Here is a 26,124-nt window from a genome sequence, read left to right on the forward strand (position 1 = left end):
TCAACTCAAATAGAAACCCAAGTCCAATGGCTCTTAGTAAATTTAGTTAAGTTGACTCTCCAATCACAGGTTTTCATTAGTGTAACTCTTTCCAACTTGGTAGAACAAGTAGAACATGAACTTTACTGATAAATCTTCCAAGAATGGGGATAAACAGTTATCAACAAGCTTAAAATCTATAGAGAAAAATTGTAGTTAGAAAGGTGAATTGAAAGGTCATTTAAAAAGTCCACATTTCCTGGCTAGCAAAAATCCAAAATAGTAAATGCCTTCATCCAGATCAAAATTGCAGAAAAAGCCAGACACTTGTTGTCAATAGGAGAGAGATCTGACTAAGGAAGCTAGCATCAACTTGGATAAACAGGTCTGCTACCACTTTGATCAAAGATGCTCCAGGAACACTGAGGTTTGAAGTGAAAGGGTAAATTCAGTGGAAACTCACACATGGTAGTTTTCTGGGGAATAGGAGCCAATAATGTTTTGACCTAGATAACTGGGGTTGTAGAAAGTTGAAAATACTCCAAAGTACAGTGATATACATGTCTGGAATGTTCTTCCTTCACATTTCTGTCCCCTGGTTTCCCTAGCTTCCTTGAATTAACTCAGTTACTCTTTTTTAGAGTCATTTCCTGGTCTGTTAGAGATAGAACTCTTAGTTCATGTTCAATGTTTGGACAAAATCAGGCACTAAAAAGTTATTGAACATTTAACACAAAGTTTACCTTGCCCTAACATAGCAAGGATATGCAACAAATGTAAAAATTAAATATCTGAAATTAAAAAATTTTTTTTAAAACAATGAAGTACAAATACAAAAAGTAATTAATAATGATGTAATTGTAAGGCTAGCAAGTTACCATTTAATCAAGTCAATTAATTACTCACTAAACATGGTTCCCCACTCAGAAACCACTATTACCAGTCACTCCGAATTCCCATGCCCTTAGAAGAATCTCTGGCCACTGTCTAGTATAGTGCTTCTACCAATCTTTCCTCAATCAGAGGTCTTCAGAGATCTCTGACCATCACTTCATCAAGCAATGGTTGTACAATAGTTGTACAATAGAGTACCTGAGGACAGTCACATGGAAGCTTAAGATCTTTTATTCCATGTGTTCACATTCTACCCTTCTGACCTCCTGTTCACTCTTAATCAATTCCTAGTAAAACTCTTGGTAGGACTCTTAATAAAACTCCTCCTACTTCCTGGTCCCCATAGCTTACATAGGGTCTATGAGGTCACAGCCAATTAGAGAAGGAGATGCCTCCTGTTGATAATGTGGATCTCAATATGACCAGAGCTCCTGCCCACAAGGTGGTACATGCTAATCACAGAAATCCACATCTGGGGATCTCAGGCCTTGTTACTTCCTGATTGCACTGTGCATGGCTCTTCTCCTGACCCTTACAATTCTCTTCTCTTGTAAAGTGGGCACCACTCATCACATCAAGCTAACTTTAGCATCAATAATAGCTCACTTGATCAATGAAATTATAGAATGTATATAACAGAATAAATGCAAACAAAAGTAAAACAGTAAGAACTAGGCCCAACAGGAGCCATAGACAAGCAAGAATAATGTGGTGTTTAACCCACTCAAGAAAGTCATGTTCAATTCTGTAAGATGTCATAAGTTTGTGGTAAAGAAAGGCACAGAGAGAGGTCTATACAAGAAAAGTCATGTCCTGTAGCACTGCCTCATTAACATTGGCAGGTGGGTGTATTGATTTTTCAACCACTAATCAAGAGACATTGTCTATAAGTGGAAGATAGGGCAAAGCCTCCCTAGACCACCATATGAGTCAGGTAGCCATGGGAGAAGTGCACAAGCCCATTGCCTAGTTCTGTTGGTCTTTAAGTGTTGCACATCATCCAGAACAGTCCAATTCAGCTGCTACACTGGTGCTGTGTCTGCCTCTCTGGTGTCACGGTCAGGAGGGACATGGTTGTCATCAGCATCTGAAGGGCTAGTGACATCCGGCCAATCTTTCTGGGCCAGCGGTGGGAGTGACACCTTCGTTGTCTGGTCCTTCTCTTCTTGGTTCCCGAGTTCACAGATATTTCTGGTTGGGATCCACTCTTTGCTGTTGGGTCTCCATCTGGAATAACAAAAGCATACCCAGGACCCCAAACCTTGACCCAATCCAGGCTCTTCCAGATGCCATCTAAGCCCTTTCACATCACTGTAGAGAGAGGGCTCTTGTCCTTGTTGGCCAGTCTGTTAGTTAGCCACGCTTTCTACATGTGCCAGAAGCATATTGCTGGAGTGAGAGCCAAGGAATGTGAAAATTATAAGTAATTATATGTATATATCAATGCATCTAAGTGGGCTTGTAGAGTTTTATAAGTGAGCTTGGGTGAGTCAGGTAGAGGGTCTTATAAACCCTAATATCCCCTTTTCTTGCTTAGACAGGAGCATCTTGAGGCTACAATTAGCCCATTTAACTTCGCCTGTAGGGTTATATGGGATGCAAGTAGAATGGGCAATGCTAAATTCAGAGCAGAAGGACCTAAAGGCAGAGATGTATAAGCTGGTCCATTGCCTATCTTAAGTGCATGTGAGACTCCTGCAAATGAAAAATAATGATAAAGATGGCTGATCACATGCCTAACTGCTTCTCCAGATTGCAGTGAAGCCCTGAGGAATTGAGAATGTATATCCATAGTTACATAGATGCTCTGCCTCAACACAGGTGATGTCCATTTGCCAGAAAGCATTAGATCTCAAACCACAAAGGTTTTGTACTGGTGGGAGCATAGGAGTGTAGAAAAGAAGGCGAACTGTACAGCCTTTTACTATGCTCCTAGCTTCCTCCTTTGTTATCCCAAATTGCAAATGTAAAGCTCTAGCAGCCTGATGATAAAAGGTAGGATGTGAAAGTCCACTATGAAAATGGCCATGCAGGATATAATACTTACCTGAATGCCTTTTCACTTGCTCTCGAAGTTCTTTAAAGAGCTGATATATATTAAAAACTACAAATTTTATTTGGGCTGTGGCAATTCTTTGTATCACATCTACTGAATAGGCTGAATCAAAAATTATATTTACATCAAAAATCCATTGCCAATTATATAATAGCTGGTTTATCTTTAATGGAGACCCATGTATAAGATTTGGAGCTGTGGCCAATAAATTTTTCCACTCTGGGATTGTTTACCAACACACATAAATTTGTGCATTGGTACAAAAGGTATATTTTTTATCAGATCTTATCCTAGATAATTATACTGATGTGGGCGTAGCCCCCCCTTTTAAGATTCCTTGTCTGATCTACCTTTGGGATTGATCTTTGATTTACAAGATCTGGTCAAAACCCCAAGATGAGAGATCAGTATCTGAGCCAGTTTGGGCTTGTACCCAACCCCCAACTATCTGCTCAGGTTTCCCCAAAACAGTTTCTTCCTTATCTGAAAAGCCTGCCAAAAATCTGGCCTTCCAGGAATCAACCTGAGCTCTGCCCTATGCTTCTTCAAGCAGATAAAAACAGCCTAGGTGGAGTCGTCCTTTGTCAGAGAGTTGAAAGATGCCAGCCAAGATGCTTTGCATCAGAGACTCTCTGTCCCGCCGCTTTGGGCGTATATCTTCCTCTGTCTAATGTCTTTTTTAACCTTGCTTCCAAACCTTGCAATAAATCTTGTTTTTACCCATCTAGGTTTTTGGGCCTGTAAATTCATTTACAGGGGACTCTCACCGCCACTAGACCTGATTTAACTTTGTATCCTTGTGCCGAATCCTAAGGGGGTTGCAAGGGAGTTCCATGTGACTCCAATCCTGCCACTAGACCTTAATTAATCCTTTTGAGGTATATACCTCACCATTAGGTATTTACCTCAATTATTTGGTTCCCTGTTACCTCATCATGTTACCTCATCAGTACTACTCTCTTATTGGCCTTTAATGAAGTTCTAGCTACCAACACTGGGCAAGGAGCAAGACTTTGATCTGGTTGTGCTGGGAGGTTTACCCACTCCATCACACTGCCTCTTTGATGAAGAATTGCTGTGGGTGTCTCTTTTGTAGTAAAAACTTTAATTTCCAATACTTTTTGAGTGACTCTTTCAACCATATTGGATAAAGCCAATTCAATCTCTCTTGGAACCCCTTGAGTTTATTTTGTAAGCTGGCGTGGTGAGTCTAAAGCACTTTCTCCTCTTAAAATGTCATAGAATGGTGGTAACAACAATTTTTGGAGATGCTTTTCTTACAGGAGTAAAATCAGCAGCCACATTTGACACATAGTAGGGCTATTCATTTCCTGTGGCAAAACTGTCCATACAAATCTTTTGTAAGGCTCAGCTAAATTAATGCTGGGCACTGAAAAGACAAATCCTTTCATACCCCTCTTATCTAGAGGGATATAATAGAAATAATCCTTAATCCAAAAAGACCATTCCCTAGACAATTGAATAGGAGATGGAAGCTCAAGCTGAAGAGCTCCTATTGTCTCCATCTGTCCATGTACTTTTCTTGACTTAATCAATATTCTCCATTCTCCAAATTTCTTTTTTATAGCAAATTCAGGGGAATTTCAAGAACTTAGAGAAGCTTATAAATGTCCTTGGTTAAGTTGCTCCTGTCCTATGTCAAATGAGGCCTGAATTTTTTCACTTTATAAAATGTCTTCCCCACAGATCCTTTCAACTGTAAAAGAAAGAAAAATTTCTCTTATCTTCAAATTCCCATCTCAGAGGGGTAGCACTAATTCCAGCTACTATAGATCCTTTTATGCTAGACATATAGGTATTTGCTGTAGTCTTTAGCCAATGACTAGACCAGCTGACACCTCTGGTAGGTATATGATTTGTGTCTACCAACCTTTTCAATGGTATGCCATTCATATGGATAATGAGCAAAGGGCTTTCAGCTATAACAGCTGTAGTCCACACTGAATTCTGTTGCCGGAAGTCAAAGTTTGAATAACTATCACCAATTTCAAGAGTGTGAACCAATAAATCTGATGTTACTTCTCCTTCTGGGTCATAGATCACACATTGTATGTCTATCTATATTGGTGATTGGAACAATAGCTATACATTCTTCAATTTCCCAAATCAGTATATAAATAGACATTGTCTTATAAGTACTCTCAGGAGGCGAAAAGATCAAGCTAACTGTGTAAAGCTCTATTTTATAATCCCCTATCCCCACAGGCTTGCTTAAAGACTGAGCAGGTTTGAGTGCTGCATTTTCAAAGACTCTCTGAGCATAATAATTGCTGCCATCAAGGCATCATAATTGCTCCTTGACTATTTTCTCCTAAGCTTGTGTAGCACATTGGGCAATAAGTAGAAATACAGTTACATCCTATAAAATCTGAGCCTGAGTTGTGGAATAGTGGCCAGTGCCAATAATTACAAGCACACATTCTTCTGAGTCCTGATAATCATTGGCCACAGCATACTTCTGAGCCAATTTAGCAAATTCTAATAACCATATAACTGATTGGCCAGGAGTAAAACAGGCAGATGCCATGGATTTTCAATCATTTGGTGTGAGGGCATACCTACTTGATAATAGCTGTAACATTTGTATGATATAGGGAGCCTTCAGACCATAATTAACACAAGCTTGTTTCACTTCCTTCAACATTTTAAATGGGATTGGGTCATGTGTTCTGGGATTGGGTCATGTGTTCTGCCTCCAGCCTGCCTGGAGGGCCCAATTGGAACCCCATGGAATTACATCCTCCCTCTCAGCAGCTGCCTTTATCAAAGCTTCCAGTAAAGCCAAGAGGGAGTGGCTCTTTCTGTATTTTATAGGAAAAGCAACAGGTCTTTATAAAGTAATCTTTTGTCTCTAGCTCAGCTTGAAGGCAGAATTCTTGCATTTTTTGTTCTCTCTGCCAATAAAATAATCCTTTCTCTGTTTTCTGCCTCAGCCTTTAGGTGGCATTGTTGTGCTTCTTGTTCTAATTGTAAGGTTTGTCCTGCAACTCTGCCCACAGGCACACTAACCTATCCCTTCTTGCAGAACTGTACTTAATGGGAGTGGGAGACAATTTTCTTGTTTAATTCTCACTGCATTCTTTTCATCTTTGCTATCTTGGTCACCTATCTTGGACATCTATAACCTGGTAGATGTGCTAATGAAGGGTATATATGCCTGGGCGCTGGAGGACAAACCTCCTGCTTTTTACTGGGCATGTTTTTTGTTAAACGATCACCCATTCGATTTTTTAATTTGTATGCTTGAGTTGCCTGTACAACTGTACCCTTGGGTTTGGTCATAGGTACCTAGACCCATAATACTTCACTGCCTTTTCTTCTGGATAGAGGACTATTGTATCTTCCCAGATTGTGGGGTCTGGTAATTTACAATGCTGCCCCCATGTTTAGGCTGCCGTTTGTGGCTCCCCACTCAAAAACCACTATTACCAGTCACTCCTAATGCCCAGGCCCTTAAAAGAATCTCTGGCCACTGTTTAGTACAGTGCTTCTACCAATCTTACCTCAATTCAGAGATCTCTGGCACTACTTCATCAAATGATGGTTTTATGTATGATAGAGCACCTGAGGACAATCACATGCAAGCTTAAGATCTTTTATTCCACGTGTTCATCTACTCTTCTGACCTCCTGCTCACTCTTAGTCAACTCCTAGTAAAACTCCTGATAGGACTCCTAGTAAAACTCCACCTACTTTCAGGTCCCCATAGTTTACATAGGGTCTATGAGGTCACATGCACAGCCAATTAGAAAAGGAGACGCTTCCTGTAGATGATGTGGATCTCAATACAACCAGAGCTCCTGCCCACAAGGCAGTCCATGTTGATCACAAATATCCACATCTGGGGATCTCAGGCTTCAAGGCCTTGTTACTTCCTGATTGTACCATTCATGGCTCCTCCCCTAATCCTTACAATTAATGCCTTACAAAGAAATTATTTACAGAACTTATTTTTATAACAGAAAAAAAAGGAATAAAAAAATGGGAAAGTTGTTTTGTACTTAATTCAATTAGACAAGAAAGATCATTTGACACTATTGATCAGAGAAATGCAAATTAAGACAACTCTGAGATACCACTACATTCTCAGATTGGCTTAGGTGACAGAAAATAATAATGAATGTTGCAGGAGATGTTGGAAAACTGGGACACTGAAACATTGTTGTTGGAACTATGAATGGATCCAACCATTCTGGAGAGCAAATTGGAACTATGTTCAAAAAGTTATCAAACTGTGCATATCTTTTGACCCAGCCAATGTTTCTACTAGGCTTATATTCTAAAGAGATTTTAAAGGAGGGAAAGGGTTATGTTTGTGGCAACCCTTTTTGTACTGGCAAGAAACTGGAAACTGAATGGATGCCCATCAATTGGAGAATGGCTGAATAAATTATGGTATATGAATGTTATGGAATATTACTCTTCTGTAAGAAATGACCAGCAGGATGATTTCAGAGAGGCCCAAAGAGACTTACATGAACTGATGCTAAGTGAAATGAGCAAAACACAGCAACAAGAAGAGTATACACTGATCAATTCTGATGGACATTGCTCTCCTCAACAATGAGATGATTCAAATCAGTTCCAGTTGTTCAGTGATGAAGATTGTAGAAACTGAGTGTGGAACACAACATAGCATTTTCACTCTTTCTCTTGTTGTTTGCTTGCATTTTTTTTTTCTCAATTTTTTTTTCTTGGTCTGATTTTTCTTGTGCAGTAAGATAACTGTATAAATATGTATACATATATTGGATTTAGCATAATATATTTAACATGCATTTTACTACCTGCCACCTAGAGGAAGGGGTGAGGGGGAGGAGGGAAAATTTTGAGGAGAAGGTTTTGCAAGGGTCAATGTTGAAAAATTACCTATGCATATGTTTTGTAAATAAAAAGTTTTAATTTTAAAAAAGCTGAATCATATTATCATAGAGATGGTATGGATAATTCTGAAGAGTAAAGAAATAACAAGATTATAAAACTTGCTAAGCAAAACCCGATTATACTATTAAGTGGTGATTATATGGGAAAATAGTGTATGTTTTTGCTGGAAAATAAATCTCTTTGATGCTCTGCTTAAAAAAGAAAAAGAAAAGTCATTTGACTAGCTCACTTTTCCAGGCAACATCTTGGAGATTGCTGCAGAAATTCTTACTCTACAGGTGATCCCTTTTGTAACCAAAATGGTTATTGGGAAAGAGGAACTTGTGGTTTGTATTTAGCAGTTATCCCACCACCACCACCATCACCATCTTCCAGCTGCCTATTTTAGAAGATTCCATTATTCAACTTAGATTTAACCTATAGCTAATAAAAATAAAAATTAAATTAAAAAAGAACAACAACAAACAACAATAGACTGTTTTAACCATTAAGACTGGAAAGAGGAACTTAGCCTTTAGTCAACTCCCCTTTCCCTAGCTCCAAGAAAAAGGGAATTTAGCCTTTAAAAAGAGTCTTATAATCCTATGATTATTTTATTTATGCAAAGATTTATCTTATTATAAATTATCTTCTACTAAATGATCTTATCAATTGATCTTATCATGCTATTCACTAAATTTATAGGTAATCTATGCTTAAGAGAACATATAGTCTGGTTTAGCTATGAGGGCTAGCTTTTCCTAAAGAAAGGTGTTTAATCCTACAATTAAACTAAAAATCAAAGTAATCAATAATAACTGATTTTCTTTTTACAAAGAAATGGATCCTTTGGTCCCAGAAAATCTCTCCTTCTCAGAAATCCAAATAAAATATTAAAAACTCTATCTTGCCTCAGTTTCTCCAGCATTACAGGCATTAATAGTTGAAGAGATCAGGAAAAATTTCATTTATGAAGTAGTACTTGAAATGCATCTTTTAAAGCATGTAACAAATTCAGTTAGAAGTCTGGAGATATGTAACGAATTGTTCAATTATAATATTTCTTAAAGTATATATAAAATATTTGAAGTTTTATATACAGTTTTCTTATTCTCTTTATATATGAGACATGTTCATGTTTGCTGCTTGTCTAGTTTAGAATAACAAAAAATTAAAAAAAACCTTGGGGAAAGAAATTGAAAGGAAAATGACTTACACAAATATAAAGAGGGTGCTTTTCTGTGGGTTGAAATAAAAATATCTAATATACATTTTTTTCACTCTGATGCTCTGTATATGAACAGAGGGCACTTTTTGTTCAGACTTTTAGAAATCTGGATGTGAGCCTGGTTCATTAAGGTCATGGGGTGCTGTGTTATGGGCCAGAACTTGAAACAAGGTGCTAAGTCACTGGAATTGATAGAAACAATGCTTATATACTTAGTACATACCTTTAGAGTTACGCCTTTTAGAGAGTTCACACATTAGAGTTCACATCTTTAGAGAGCATATAAAAGCCAGGAGCCTCAACTAGGATTGACTTTTGGGAGATTCACAAGTCAGAAGATCACAATCCTATTCTCAGAGGCAGAGTCAGATTCACTCCGTTTTCCACTTTTGTGCTGGCTAGAGGCTCAAGGACAAACCTTTGGATTCAAAGACATTTGGAGGGAGCTCTTGGAACCAAGGAGAGAGATAGGCCTCTAAGAAAGCTAACCGGGCCCCAGGAAAAGATTCAAGACTTTGAAGGAGAAAGTAAAGGATTTGGACTTTAACTCCTGGCTGCATTTGAGGTGATTATTGAACTGAACTGAAACTAAGGCTGCTCTCAAAGAAACCTGCTCCCAGAGAACATAATTTAGAGAAGAGAACACTACAGTGCCGTCATATAGGTAAAATAATGTAAACTTATTTGGAATCCTTGTAGACCTGCTATCCCCCCAACCTCATGAGCAAATTATGACACATGAATATTTGTCTTTTTTTAAAAAAAAAACAAAACAAAAATCTTTTTCTTTTCCCTTGCCCCATTGGCTATATTTTCTAACCAGAGGGTCACAGGAGATCTATCGGTTTGGGAAATTGATTTGAGAGAGCTCAAGTTAAATTTGAGATACATGTGACTGGAAGGAAAGACACATGCTTTCCAGTCAAACTCAAACACACCAAAACAAAGAACTAGTAGGGGGAAATAGCTTGAAGACAGGAGTAGAACATTGTGGATTCAAGGGAATTTCCTGGTAATCAAAAGCTGAAAAGAGGAGAATTCAAAGAGGAGAGATAAGATAGTGAAGCCCTGAGGTACTGAGCAGGAATTGCTTTGATCACATGAGTGCCTTGGGTTTATTGTTCTCAAAGTCTGTGAGTATTTTTCCCATATGTGCTGTTGAGCAAAAATATCTTTTTAAAGATATTTCCATATTTGTCAAGATGTATAAGAAAAATCAGGTCAAAAAGAAAAAAAACCTACAAGAAAAACAACAAACAAATAAAAAAGGTTAATATTATGCTTCAATCAATATTCAATCGCCATAGTTCTCCCTCTGGATGTGGATGATGTTTTCCACCTCAAATTTATTGGAATTGTCTTGAATCACCACATTCCTGAGAAAACCAACTTCATCACAGTTGATATGCACTCACTCAATTTCCAATTCCTTGCCACTATAATAAGAGTTGCTATGAATATTTTTGCACTTGTGGGTCCTTTTACTCTTTTATATTCTCTTTGTGATATAGACCCAGTAGTGAGACTGCTGGATCAAAGGATATACATAGTTTTATAGCCCTTTGGGCATATTTCCAAATTGCTCTCCAGAATGGTTGATCAATTCACTACTCCACCAACTACGCATTAATGTCCCAGCTTTTCCATACCCACGCCAACATTTTTCATTTTCCTTTCCTGTCATCTTATCCACTCTGAGAGGTATGAAGTGGTATCTTAAAGTTTTATTCAGCATTTTTCTAATTAAGTGATTTAGAGCATTTTTATATGACTATTAATGACTTTAATTTCTTCATCTGAAAATTGCCTGTCCATATCTTTTGAGCACTTATCCATTTATTTTTTATTTATTATTATTTTTTTTACATTTAAAAAGCAGATTCTTAATTCTTGGTCTCACTGAAATTTCTTTCTTTTTTTTTTTTTTTTTTCTGAGGTTGGGGTTAAGTGACTTGCCCAGGGTCACACAGCTAGGAAGTGTTAAGTCTGAGACCAAATTTGAACTCTGGTCCTCCTGAATTCAGAGCTGGTGCTCTATCCACTGCGCCATCTAGCTGCCCCTGAAAATTTTTTTTTAAATTAATTTTATAATGGAGGCAGCTAGGTGGTGCAGTGGATAGAGCACCAGCCTTGAGTTCAGGAGGACCCAAGTTCAAATCTGGTCTCAGACACTTAACACTTCCTAGCTGTGTGACCCTGGGCAAGTCACTTAACCCAGCCTCAGGGGGAAAAAAATTAATTTTATAATTATAACATTTTTTTTGACAATACATATGCATAGGTAATTTTTTACAACATTATCCCTTGCACTTCCTTCTGTTCCGAATTTTCCCCTCCTTCCCTCCACCCCCTCCCCTAGATGGCATGCATTCCCATACATATTAAATATGTTATAGTATATCCTAGATACAATATATGTGTGCAGAACTGAATTTTTGTTGTTGTTGTTGTTGTTGCTAAGGAAGAAATGGATTCAGAAGGTAAAAATAACCTGGGAAGAAAAATAAAAATGCAAACAGTTTATACTCATTTCCCAGTGTTCCTTCTCTGGATGTAGCTGATTCTGTCCATCACTGATCAATTGGATCTGAGTTAAATCTTCTCTTTGTTGAAGATATCCACTTCCATTAGAATACATCCTCATATAGTATTGTTGAAGTGTATAATGATCATTTCACTCAGCATCAGTTGATGTAAGTCTCTCCAAGCCTCTCTGTATTCATCCTGCTGGTCATTTCTTACAGAACAATAATATTCCATAACATTCATATGTTAAATTGTGGTATGTGAATGTTATGGAATATTATTGTTCTGTAAGAAAAATGTGCGCGTTTTCTTAATAGCTATATATTATAAAAGTCAGTTTCAACTAGCCAAAATTAGATTTAATGGTTTTTGCATTGGTGAAGTCTGAACTCACTCTAAATTAGAGATTTTTTTTTCCCCTAAATTTGGAACCAAGAAGTCATCATAGAACAGAATTCAAAATTCCTCTGATGTAAGGGAGGATTCAATTTATTATGCCTAATGAAAAATAATGATATTGTTAAAAAAAAAAAAACAACAGAACTATATTGTGAACTACTTGAGGAATAGTAACTCAATCTGAATTCTGAGTAGTACTACAGGGACTTTTATCCCTAAGTCTCAACTCTGGACTCCTAAACCCTCAAGATTAATTGCATTCAGGGGTTCTGGGATCCCTAAGGCCTTTGTACAATGAACATAAGGCCTCTCTTCCCCAGAGCTAACAAATTTCCTAATGCTTTGGGGAACTGGGCAATCTAGATATTTTCATTGGTACCAAGGATTTCTTCCCTTATCTTCTTGGTTTTCAATTTAAGGCTGGACATCTTTGAATATCTCTATCCAATGATACCCTGTTTCTATGCAAAGGGGGAGATGGAAGTAGAGAATTCTTCTTCCCTCAATTTTGTCACAGTTTGTCCTGGGAAAGCTTTTTGGAAACAGAGCTGGCCTTGCAGTAGTAATCTTGGGCATTTTCTTCTTCCACCCTAGGAGATTCTGCTACAGGATACAGGATCCCTGGCTGCTTGTACCATGCTTAAAGGAATAGAAGTGAGTTGCTTCTTCAAGTTTTATTTGATTATGCTTTATTTATTTATATTTTTTGGGGTGTTTTTATCTAAGCCTTAAAATGAAAGCACTGAGGAGAAAAGAAGCTGAAACAAGGGAAGTAAGAGTTGTTACCCTGATTTTGGGGGTCTGCAATCCCTATCTCTCATTGCTCTGTAGAGTCTGATTTTATTTGATTTCCATAGGTAATGGAGTTGAACACTCCTTTGAATGCCTTCCATAATGTTTTCTATTCTTCTGATTTTTTCTTGACTTTTCCCCTCATAATTTTTTCTATCCATATCTTTTCCCTCTCCTTTCCTTCTCCTTATCTCTAGAATTAGTCATAGAAAGTAGATATGGAAATGAATTTAGAAATCATTTAATTTAACCCCATCATTTTGCATTTAAAGAACTAGAAGTTTAGAGAAACAAAGGGATTTTTTTTTTCAGCCATACTGTTAATTATTGGTGGAGTTAAAACTAAGTTTTGGTCTTATATGCTTTTAGCTACCCAAATACTTTGCCTGCTCTTCCCTTTTCTCTTCTTTCTTTCCCAAATCATAAAGACACCAAGGATTTCTATGCACTTCTATGAATTCTATACATTTGATGCTCTTAATTCCACAAGCCATATCATAATATTGATGTTTTTCCAAAAACATTAACTTTACATCACTCTGTAAAGAATGGAAGTAATTAAATAATTCAGTTCTCCTAAAAGTCTGTTCTTATCTCTGATGGTGTATTAAAATGAGCAAAACAATAATTAGCATGTAAGAAGTGAAGTGATTTTTTAATGTATATTTGGGGCAAAAATGTTTCATGGTCTATTTTCTTCAGTTGAACACATTATTAAGCACATGAGAATATGTGAGATATTATTTCAAATGTATAAATTCCAAGATTTAAAAATGAGATTTCTAGGAATTTTCAAAACAGATTACCTTTTGATTTTAAGTGTAAATTCATTTAGTAATGAATTTTATAGAATCATAGAATCCTATTGTTGGAAGTAACCCCATAGACCATTTGTTTCAACTTTAATTTTACCACAAATTTCTTCTGTAAAAAATAACTATCCAGACTCTGCTTTTAGTTAGAGGTAAATATACTACCTTCTGAGCAGCATACATACATACATTGCATAATTCTAATGATTAAGAAATTTTTCCTTATTAGATCTACTTTTCTGCTACTTTTACACATGGTTCCTAGTTCTGCTTCCAAGGGTTAAGTAGAATAAGTCTGTTGTGGAACAAAAAATATGTTCTATTTGGGAGGTAAAATTATCAAAGTATCTCCCACTTTTTAAGCAATCAAAGTATCTTATAAGCACCATGAATAGTAATCACTCAATAAAAAAGCACTTAGTAAGGACCAACAATAAGCCAGGCACTACACTAGGCAATGGGAATCCCAAGACAAATTAATTAAATAGTCCCAACTCTAAAGAAGTACACACTCCAGAAAAGAATACAGTAAAGTCATTCATCCTCTTGCATTCAGAAAAAAAAAATATTAAAGAGGATAAATACACTAACATTTGGGCAGATCAGGAAAAAGATTAATGTGATCTGCATCTTGAAGAAAAAGATTCTAGCAGGTAGAAATAAGGATGCTATGAATTCTAACAATGGGAAGTTGCCAGGGCAAAGATGGGAAATGGGAGTATTATGTGTGAGTAACAGAGAAGTTCTATTTCACTTAATTGCAGAGATCAGGAGGAGGAATAATATACAATGATACTGGAAAGATAGATTGAAGTCAGGTTGTGAAGGACTTTCAAATTTTGGAGTTTCAGTTATAGGGAGCACCTGACATAGATCTCCATGTTAGGAAATTACTTCAGCATTAGTGTGGAGGACAAATGATAAAAGGAGGAAGAGACTTGAGGGGGAGACACCAATTAGAAGGCTGTTTCAATCTTCTAGACAAGAGCTAAAGTTGTGGGAAGAGGTTAAGACTTTGGATGTGAGAAATGTTAAAGATGTGGAAATGGAAAAATTTAGCACCTAATTGAATATAAAGTAATCAATTTATTGATTAATAAATATTTGTTAAATGCCTACAAAAAGAACAAGGAACTTAGAGTAATGCTAAAGTTATGCAATTGGTGAACTTTTTATATAAAAGTTATAAACATTTTCTAGGTTCAGATTTTCTAGATTTTTTTTCCAAAAAATTATTTTCTAGAAATTGGGACACTATCTGGTTTCTAAAGCAAAGGAGAAAAAATAGAAAAACAATATAGACAGTTATTGAGGCAGGGACATGCAGTTAAGAGTCAGATAATGTTCACTTAGATTAGACTAACTTCATCAAGAACTGAAAAATACTTATTGGTCATAAGATAATTTTAAAGTCTATTGTTACTATATTACTTACTCCCTTGCTTCAAATCTAATGAATAGAGGAGGTTTGAAATGGAATTATTGAAACTAAACAGACTTTTTTGCCAGTCTAATTCCACTTTGACATGACAAGAATTTTACATCCTCCAGTTTCTTTTATTGATACTCATTTGGCAGAAACCAAAGATTTGCAATATTAGCTTGTCTATGTCTTTTTAAAGATGTAGCACCCAGAAGTGAACATAATATACTAAATATAATCTGACAAGAGCTAAGTACAGTAAAATAGATTGTTATTATAGATGCTATGTCTCCCTTAATACAAATTTAAAAAAATATTAGTTTTTTTTTTTAATTGCCATATCACACTGGGATTCACAGTGAGATTAAAATTAAAATCTCTAAATATGTTTTCACAGGAACATTTCTTTCATCATACCTCCTCATAAGGTGATAATTGATTTTTAAAAACATTTATATATGCAACTTTACATTTATTCCTATTTATATATTTATATTTATTTATTTATTATTTACACATATATATTTATTTATATTTATATATTTATATTTATTCCTATTGTTCACTTTGGCTGATCATTCTAGCTAGTTAAGATTGTTTTTCGATTCCATTTTTTTTTCATCCCACAAGTTAGTTATCCAGATTCCTATAATTTATTAATATGAAAAATATATTTTATGCAGCCTCATACAAGTCATTGATAACATGTTGAATAGATGAGAACCAAATATAAATATCTGTGCCATTCCACTAAAGTCTACCTTCCAAGTGAACATTGGTACATTAATGTTTTATTTCTGTTTCTGAGTTAACTAGTTCTAAATCCACCTAATGATAGTATTACCTAGACCACATTCCTTCTTTCTGTCCATAAGGATAACATGAGAAATTTTGTCTGATGGTCTGCCAAAAATGTAAATATTTTGTGAATGTAGCATTTCCTGATCAGGCTAGATACTCTGTCAAAACAGAAAATGAAATTAGTTTAGCTTGACTTATTTTGAGGAACTAATGCTGCTTCTTTTTCTAAATAATACAAATCATCCCTTTAATAATGTTAATGTATTCTAGCGTTGTCTGGAATAAAAATCAAATTTATTAAGCTATATTTTTACCTATCAGCATGGAAGCTTTAACCTCTTCCAACCTAGACCAGTTCACTTTTCCTTTTGGTCACCTTCTGTTTCTGCTTCACCATATTAATTGGCGTTAGCGCTTCTGCAGCTCAGAACTCTCAGATCCAAACCATTCAGCAACCTCAACCTCCTCAGTGGCAGGAACTGGCATGTACCATTAAGCATAGCTCCCTGTGATATTTTGGAGGTTGCGAGTCATGACTCAGCAATTATATTTGCCAATATTTTTAATATTATAGATTGAAGTTCATCTGGGGCTTGTAATTAGATCTCATTGAGGGCAGTTAGATGTTCTCTCATCATCTCATTTATCTTTGAATTAAACTTCTTGGTAGCTATTGTCATTTTACACTTCCAAATCTAAAAGTAGAGAAAGTAGAAGCAATATGAGTAGACTAACTCAGCCTTCTTACTGACATCTGTCAGCATCCATTTTAAGCAGTGATAGTCTTATCTCTTCACTGGTTTTACTTTCCCGCCCCACTCCCTCCAGAAAAAAAGCTATAGATTCCTTTCTTCTTGTTTTTAAGTATTCATCACCAGCCTTAACTCATCTGGTGATATGGTACTTCTGATATTCTTATCAGAGTGATACTTTTTTTTTTTTTTTTTTTTGGTATTCATATTCATTTATCTCCCCTTGTTCTCTTAAGTCCCTCACTTTTCTGCTTCACAAGAATAATTTTTCCATGTTACTTTCATTTTCTGATAACTTGTCACCCCTCTAGGGCCAACAAATCATTTGTATATTAGAACTCTTTCTTTTCTTTAATCTTTAAGATTGGCTCTCCCCAAATCCTGGGTACATATCAACTATTTTTTCTTTCTCTCTGACTGGTCACTTTGCCCTAGGGTTTCTAATCATTTGTACTTTAGCAACATGTTTTTTCTCGAGCTATTTGGTCCTAGGATACATTGTCTTTCTTTTTAAAATAAATTTTTATTGCTATCTTTTTTTTTTTTTTTTAACATCACTCAAATTTCCTGCATAGCCATTTCTTTCTTCCAGAGAGTCATTCCTTATAATGAAGGAGTTTTTCTTAATAGAGAAAACAAAATTGAGCAAAAGCCAATCAATCTACTGAAGAACTAACTCCACAAAAGAGGAGAGATGTGGTGGGGAAAATGACTTCTCATATGACTTTTTTGGGGCCAAACTTATTATTTGTGATTTTGTAATCGCAATTTTAAAAAAATATTTTGTAGGGGGCATTTAGTTGCTACAGTAGATAGAGCACCAGCCCTGAGATCAGGAGAACCTGAGTTCAAATTTGGCCTCAGATACTTAACACTTACTAGTGACCCTGGACAAGTTGCCTTAGCAAAAAAAAAAAAAAATAAAAATAAAAAAAAATATATATATATAGTAGTGATTGTTCTTTCCATTTACATTGTAACAAATATGTATGTTGTTTTCTAGACTCTGCCAACTTTGCATCAATTTATATTTTTCTGTAATCATCATATTTATGATTTCTTACAGAACATTAATACTCCATTACATTCATATACCACAGTTTATTTAACTACTTCCAATTGATGAGCAGTTGAAAAATTTTTACTTTCACAAAAGTACAGCTCTCAATATCTTAGATACCCTTCAATGGGATGAAACATCAGACTGACCAAGTATGCTAGAGCAATCAAGAAACAATGTACTTATGCAACAGCTTTTAAATATATCCCTTTTTCTCTACTGAACTGCATTGTCTTGATAGGATACCTGATCTGTATTTCTAGTTATGAAACTGGATTTTCTGGCCAGTTCTAGTCTCAATGGTTAGTTACTTATTTAGTGACTACAAGACTGAGTTCCAGGATACAATCTTTTTTTAGAGAAGGTATTCCTGAGAAACACCAATCTTGTGTATAAAAGAGTAACAATCATAGATGCCAAAACTGAGAGAGTGAAAAAGTGGAAAAGTTATAATATAAAATAATATAAAAGTTTGATTAATAAGTTATAACATGGGTACCAAAATATCTTTGAAAAGTATTCCAATCTTGTGTCATATTATTTTCTTCTCCATATTCCTCATTTTAGTCAATATACACTGTATTTTCCTCTTTGAGAGCCTTTGTTTTTTTTCTAGACTCAGAATGACTATCTTTTCCATCTTCATTTGTCAAATGCCTGCCTACCTGATAAAATTTTACTATAAAACATCCTCTCGGAATGTCATATAGTACTGTTTCACAGAACTCTGATGCATTTAACATTATGTATTATAGATATTTATGTTTTGTTCTATTCAACTATTAGACTGTTAGCTCTCTAAGGGATTGTGTTTTATTCAAATTTTGTATCTCTTCCAATACTGTACAGAGTTCTCTGCAAACAGAAGGCACTTGATAATAGTCAATAGTCCTGGATTTTGCGTTATTTTATTTCCTTGAATTATTTTGATGGTGTCAGTTTAATGGGAATGGTGATACCTGTCTAGCAACCTCATTAGAGGCTTTCCAGTAGGGAGTTCAATACATAGGACAATGCTATGAATTGTAGAGACTGCATATATTTCCTCAGAAGAGAATGGAAATTGATTCTCATTTTAGAGTGATGAGAACTACATCAGTCATTTATGTGACACAGAGACATATGTGACATAGTTTCAAAGATACCTATAGGCTTTTGTGAATAGCTTATTTGTAAATATGTACTTTATATGTAACTATCTTTTTTATTGTACTATGGAAATGCCCATAATTTGCCTATCATGTTAAAAATAATGTAAATATTATGTGAAATATTTGCTCTTTTTACTAATAAATGTGGGAACATAGACACAAGCTGGATTTAATTTATAGCTATAATTACAAAATTACAAAAACAAGCTATAATTATGGCATTTCTCAGAGAAGAGTAGGTTAGAGACAGATATAAATTATTTTTGGGAGGTCAGGAGTATTCTGGGAAGTGATGTAGTGTCAAGGCCCCCAGAACAAATGTCAAGCACAGGGTAATGAACCTTGGATTGTATTTGCAAAAATTGTTCTTCAGTTATATTGTATTGTTCATCAATACAATATAGTATCAACAATATTGTATTGTTCAAACTCATTACCTTCTCATGGACACCAAAATACTTTTGAAAAGTATTCCAATTTTGTCTCATATTACTTCCTTCTCCATATTTTTCATTTTAGCCAAGCCAAACTCCTTTCCAAATATCCTTTCTTCTTTCCTTATCCCCTTTTCTTCCCATGTACTGTATTTTCCTCCTTATGATCCATCTTTACCATAAAACATCCTCTCAGAGTGTCATATAGTACTGTTTTACAAAACTCTGATGCATTTAACATTATGTTTTATAGATATTTATTTTTTTTATTCAACTATTAGACTGTTAGCTCTCTTCCAGATTATGTTTTATTCAAATTTTTTATCTCTTCCAGTATTGAGCATAGTTTTCTGCAAACAGAAGGCCCTAAATAAGTGTTTATGGAAGGGCAGCTAGGTGGCCCAGTGGCTATTGCACCAGTCCTGAAGTCAGGATGACCTGAGTTCAAATGTGGCTTTAGACACTTAATACTTCCTAGTTGTGACCTTGGGCAAGTCACTTCACTCAATTGCTTCAGCCAAGAATAAATAAATGTTTATGGAATGAATAAATTTTGAGTGAATACTTTGCTTGTATTTCATAATCACAGCTAGATTACAAATTAAAGTATCACTGAGGAGGCTTGTATGATTTTACAACTTGGGGACAGAAAAAAAAGAGAAGCAATTATTCTCTATTCTATTCTACAGTATAGTATATATTTACTAGAGTATAGTAAGAGAAGTGGAAGAAAACTTAGAAAACATGATGACGTAGCCTGAGTAGCAAACCATGATTGTTTTCTTCAAATCAGCTTCAGCAAACTAAAAGCCATTTTTATTAAAGTTGTAGATTTCTGTGAAATATAGTGATCTGGATAGACTCAGGTGTATTGTTTAACCAAAGAGCTGGTTCCTTTCCAAAACAGGAGCCAGAGATGAAACTCTACTTGCACTGTAGATTAGGAAAGAGCTCCAATTGGGAATAATCTGATGAGGATCTAAAAACATGAATCAATAATTAATCCTCATTTTTCATACCTCTTGTTTCTATCTTCCCCTTCTCTATAATCCCTAAATTTTTTTAGTACTTTCTTCATCACTTTTAACTTCATTTTACACTTGGCCTTTGCTGCTCTGCTTGCTGCCAGGAAGGCACTTTATTATAGATAAAATGCTGAACTTGATGTTAGGAATACTTTAGTCTAAATTGTACTTCAAAAACTCACTAGAATTATGACTATGGACAAGATTTTATTCAACCTTTTTTAATACTCAATTTCTTATAAAATGGGCATAACAATAACTGTAACACTTATATTACATAGTAATAGTGAGGCTCAAAGAAAATAATGTTATTAAAAGTGCTTTGCAAAATTTTATGTTCCTAGTTATAAAATAAAAGCTGCATTGTTTTTTTGGCACAATTATTTTCCAGACACTTTGAGAAAACTTTTTAGATAAAAAAAGTTTCCTGACTAATTCTACTGAATGATCCTCTCCTTATTTAGCAATTTGAAATCATAGGTAATAATCAGAGATAAGCAAAACAATTTCTCCTGGACTGGGTTTCTTTCATTCTGGTTTTCTTAATTCTTTATAGGTGTCAGAATATGAAGCAGCATGAGAAGTAACAACCAGAGTCTATTGGGGACTTTTGCTGGGGATTTCTTCCTTTTGGGGATCTCTGACTGGCCATGGCTAGAGCTACCCCTTTTTGTAATTCTCCTGGTTTCCTATGTCCTGGCAGTCTTGGGAAACATTGCCATCATATTGGTGTCTCAGCTGGATCCTCTGCTGAGCAGTCCTATGTATGTTTTCCTCAGTCACTTGTCCTTTCTGGATCTTTGCTATACCACTACTACTGTGCCTCAGATGCTGTTTAACATGGGTAGCTCAAGGAAGACTATCAGCTATAGTGGCTGCACAGTGCAGTATGCCATCTTCCATTGGCTAGGCTGCACTGAATGTATAGTCCTGGCTGCCATGGCCCTGGACCGATATGTGGCCATCTGTAAACCACTCCGCTATGCAATCATCATGCACCACACACTATGTCTGCAGCTAGTGGCCACTGCCTGGTTCAGTGGATTTGGAAATTCTCTGGTTCAAGTTGTATTAACAGTACAACTACCTTTCTGTGGGCAGCGGATGCTGAACAACTTCTTCTGTGAAGTGCCTGCTATGATTAAGTTGTCATGTGCCAACACAACCATCAATGATACCATATTGGCTGTGCTGGTAGCCTTCTTTGTGCTGGTGCCCCTGGTCCTCATTTTTATCTCCTATGGCTTCATTGCCCAGGCTGTGATGAGAATCAAGTCCTCCAAGGGAAGAAGTAAAGCTTTTGGGACCTGCTCTTCCCACTTGGTGGTGGTGTCCCTCTTCTATTTGCCTGCTATCTACATGTATCTTCAGCCCCCTTCTAACTACTCTCAGGACCAAGGTAAATTTATCTCCCTCTTCTATGCCATTATCACTCCTACCCTGAACCCCTTCATTTACACCCTCAGAAACAAAGATGTAAAGGGGGCACTGAAAAAACTTTGGGAAAGGATTTGGAAGCTCATTCAGAGCTGAGTAATAAAAAGTTCATATTCAGTATAAATTTATTGCCTTCTGTTTAAAAACTTTTGACAATGTTGGGGATTCCTGTAGAGGGAATAATATACTTAGTTTAAGAGATTGGTGACAGAATAGGGTACTGGATGCCTATGTGATGAAATAAGAGGAGGAAAAGCTTCCTATTTAAAATATTTTCTTACTGTTATGTCAGTGTCTGAAATTACACCTTTAGAGATTCATGCTATTGCATCTTTAATGACATTATGATTTTATTCTCAAGAATGCCTTTTGACATATTACCTTAACTATCCATTTCTTTTTTAAAATTAATTTTTGAATTAATAAAAATCTGTTTCCCTTTCTTCCAAGTCAAATCAAGTCAACAAATGTTTATTAAGCATTTAACAAATGTGAAGCACTATATTAAGCACTGGATCCTAACTGTCGCCTCTTACTGAAAGAAAAAGAAAAGCAATAAATATTTTGTTACAAATATGCATAGTAAAGCAAAAAATATTGTCACATTAGCCATGACCATAAAATAGATCTCATTCAGTGCCCTGACCTCTCTGAAAAGACTGAGGCAACTTACATCATCACAGGTATTCTAGAATCATGCTTGTCATTGCAATAATTTGAGTTTTAAAGTTTTTTAAAGCTATTTATCTTTACAATATTGTTATTATGTAAAATTTTATCTTGGTTCTGCTAACTTTATTCTGTTTTAGTTCAGTCCATTAATTAGTTCAGTGCAATTACAGAGCCTACTATGGGTCAGGCACTGTATCAAGTACTGAAGATACAAAGAAAGGCAATAGACATTCCTGTTCTCAAGGTACTCAGAGTATAATGGAAAAAAATATGAAAGCAACTATGTCCAGATTATGTAAATGATATTTTATTTTATTTTCAGCTTCAAATTTTTTCCTTTCTTCAGTCCCTTCCTACATCCATTAAGTTGATAAGAAATATGATATTAATTATGCATATGAAGTAATAAAAGCATTTGTGTTAACCATATTTATAGAAAATTTTTTCAAATGAAAAAAATTTATAAGTCCTTTGGAGATCCAGTGGATCCTGATAATGTTTATCTTTAAAATATTGCTTTTATATTGCTCTGGTTCTATTAATTTCATTTTACATCAGTTTATTTCAGTCTTTCCTATTTTTCTGAAACCATCCCCTTCATCATTTCTTTTACTACAATAATACTTCAATAATATTCCATCACATTCATATCCACAACTTGTTCAGTCCCGTTGATGAGCATCTCTTCAGTTTCCAAATCTTTGCTATACAAAAATTGCTGCTATAAATATTTGCATGCATATGAATCTTTCCCCTCCTCTTTTTTTGGCTCTCCTTGGGGTGCAGACTTAGTAGTCAAATTGTATGTAGTTTTGTAGGTCTTTGGACATAATTCAAATTGTTCTCCAGAATGGTTGGGCTAGTTCACAACTCCAACAATGTTTCACTATTTTCCCATATGTCTACCAGCATTTGTTATTTTCCTTTGCTGTCATTTTAACCTATTTTATGTGTGAGAAATAATACCTCAGAGTTGTTTTGATTTACATTTCTCTTATTATTATGGATTCAGAGAGTTTTTAAATGTTAGTATTATAGAGGATAATTTGAAATAAGCAACAGAGTGAAAAGCCTGGGATTAAGAGAGAGCAAGAAAATCTTCCTGTAGAAGTAAAATTTTAGTTGGGAATCCAGAAGATCCAGGAGGAATCCAGAGAAACCAGAAGGCAGAGAAGAGGAGAGAAAGCACTTCAAGCATAATGGAAAGTCAGATAAAATTCAAGGAATTGAAAGATGGAATGTCTTATTTGCAGAATAGCATAAGAGCCAATGTCTCTGGATCAAAGAATACATGGTAGATATAAGAAATCTGAATAAGTGGGAGGGAGCTCATGAAGGAGCACCACGAAGAGGAGTTTGTATTTGATCTTGAAGTTGATAGGGAGCCACTGGAATTTATTGAACGCAGAGTGAAATGGTCAGACTTATGCTTTTAGAAAGATAAGTTTGGATGTATGGGAGTAGTGGATATTTGGGAGTGAGGAGAAATGCATGACAGGAAGACAACTAGTAAGCTATTTTAGTAATCCAGGCAAGGTGATGAGAGAGAGTACTTGAGTAGAAGAAGCATCAGAGGAGAAACAAGAACAAAAGTTTGGATTTAGGGGGTTCTAAGATATGGATATAGGGGAAAGTTGTAGGTTATAAACCTGGATAACTGGGCATATAGTGGTCTCCTCAAAAGAAATAGCGAAGTTAGAAAGGGAAAGACTTAAGAATGGGGTTAAGATTTCAGTGTGGGACATTATCAGTTTATAGTTTGAGACATCCAACAGGCAGAAAGAGAATCTAGAAGTCAGCAGAGAGATTAGGGCTACAATACTAGTTTTGAGAATCATCAATATAGAAATGATAATTGATAATTACATTCATATATCATAATTGGTTCAACTATTCCCTAATGAATGGGCAAGTCCTTGATTTCTAGTTCTTTGCTACCACAAAAAGCTCTGTTAAAATATTTTTTCCCATATATATCCTTTTCCTTTCTTTGACCATACAGGAATATAGGTTAAATGGGTATGCATCACTTAGTAACTTTGAGGCAGAATTACAAATTACTTTTTGTAAGTAGGTAAGCTAAACCAATCTGTGTCTTCAGCATTGTGAATATTTTGCTTCTTCTCTGATATTTGTCAATGGTGAATTTGGTTAGATAAAATAAGATATTTGTTGTTAACATGTAATTTTGGTGCTTTAGCTCAAATTAGCAAGATTAGGAGAAATTATCTCAGCTGGTAAATTGAGAATGAATCTGTTAAGAGACAATTGGCTCTTTAAAAATGAATAGGGTTTTAAGAAAGAAAAACAATTGAGTAGAAAGTAAGAAGAGAAATAAAGAAAGGCTATGATGCACTGCTTATAGTCATAGTTATAATATAGTTATGAGAAAGTAGAACTTCTTGATTCATATTTTCTATCTATTCATATTTTTCTGTGCCAAAAAGAATGATTTTTGGACCAAGAAATATAAAATAAAAGTGATAAGCAGGTCATTTAAACCAAAGAAGAGTAAAGAGATGAAAAGAGAACATTTAATTGCCCTCAATTCATCAGTCCTAAACCAACTATATCTCAAGGAATTGACTGATAATGATACACCAATAATGTGGCCACCACATTGTTTTTGTTGTTGTTCAGTTGTGTTGATATTTGATTCTTTGAAATCCATGGTATACTATGCTAATACTGTCCATGGGACTTTCTTGGAAAAGATACTGGAGTGGCTTGCATTTCCTTGGCTAGTGGATTGAGTTAAACAGAGGTTAAGTGTCTGAGGCTGAATTTGAACTCAGCTCTTCCTGATTCCAGGCCCAACACTCCATCTCTTGATCCATCTAGCTGTTTCTGATGGTTACCACATTTGAACTCTAATATTCTAGGCAAGGATATATTGTTGTTGCTATTTTTTCCAGGAAATAGAAATAAGTAAAAATAAGAAAGATGGGAACTTAATTGAAACAGTATATGCAGAGATGAGTCAGTGCTAAATAGATAATACAATTTTGAGATATTGAGAACAATAAAGGATTAATTATGAAAACATATATATGCACATATATACATATACAATGTATATATATGTGTGTTTATATATATTTGATGTATATATGTATATATATTTGATGTATGTATATGTATATATATATATATATACACACACATATACATATATATACATCAAATATATATAACATAGAAGAGAAAAAGATTGTACACAAAACTTCAAATTTTCACTGATGAGATAGTAACTGGATAGAACACTGGACCAGGTGTCAGGAAAACCTGAATTCAACTTAAGACACTTATTAGCTGTGTAATTCTGGGCAAGTCACTTAACCTCTGTCAGTTTCTTCAACTATGAAATGGGAAAAATAAAAATACCTTCATAATTATTGTGAAAATAAAATGAGATAATATTTGTAAAGCATTTAGCATAGTGTCTGGCAATGAACAAATAATTAATAAATGCTTATTTCCTTAGTTTTCTCCCTTATTATGTATAGTTTTTTTTTCAAAGTATGTAATAAATTTCATGTTACTTTGAAAGCTCACCTGTGTGTTTGTATTTCCTTCACTGCCTTCTTTCTCTTTCTGGTTTTATAACACATAACACATATAAAGAAGCCATCAAGTAAATATATAACTGAAAAAGAAGATGGTCCAGCCATATATCAACAGTAGCACAAGCAGCAGACACTTTTATGTATTTTAAAATATCAAAAGAATGTGAAGGCCTTTAATAGACTAAAAAGAACCCCTTTTCATGAGCTTATGGAAGGACATAGATGAGAATCCC

General features: G+C 35.2%; 1 protein-coding gene across 1 annotated transcript; it reads left to right on the top strand.

The window, feature by feature from the left end:
• The first annotated feature begins 20,792 nt into the window (after positions 1 to 20,792).
• OR2B11 (olfactory receptor family 2 subfamily B member 11) lies at positions 20,793 to 21,749 on the top strand. The gene has a single exon (XM_074312073.1). The coding sequence runs from the start codon at positions 20,793 to 20,795 to the stop codon at positions 21,747 to 21,749; it is 957 nt and encodes a 318-aa protein (XP_074168174.1).
• Positions 21,750 to 26,124: the final 4,375 nt, after the last annotated feature.

This window comes from Sminthopsis crassicaudata, chromosome 4 (assembly GCF_048593235.1).
Source record: "Sminthopsis crassicaudata isolate SCR6 chromosome 4, ASM4859323v1, whole genome shotgun sequence".
Taxonomy (NCBI): Eukaryota; Metazoa; Chordata; class Mammalia; order Dasyuromorphia; family Dasyuridae; genus Sminthopsis; species Sminthopsis crassicaudata.

What these genes read in the sequence shown, in the direction of transcription:
- OR2B11 (XM_074312073.1), top strand. Translation starts at nt 20,793, where the DNA reads ATGAGAAGTAACAACCAGAGTCTATTGGGGACTTTTGCTGGGGATTTC.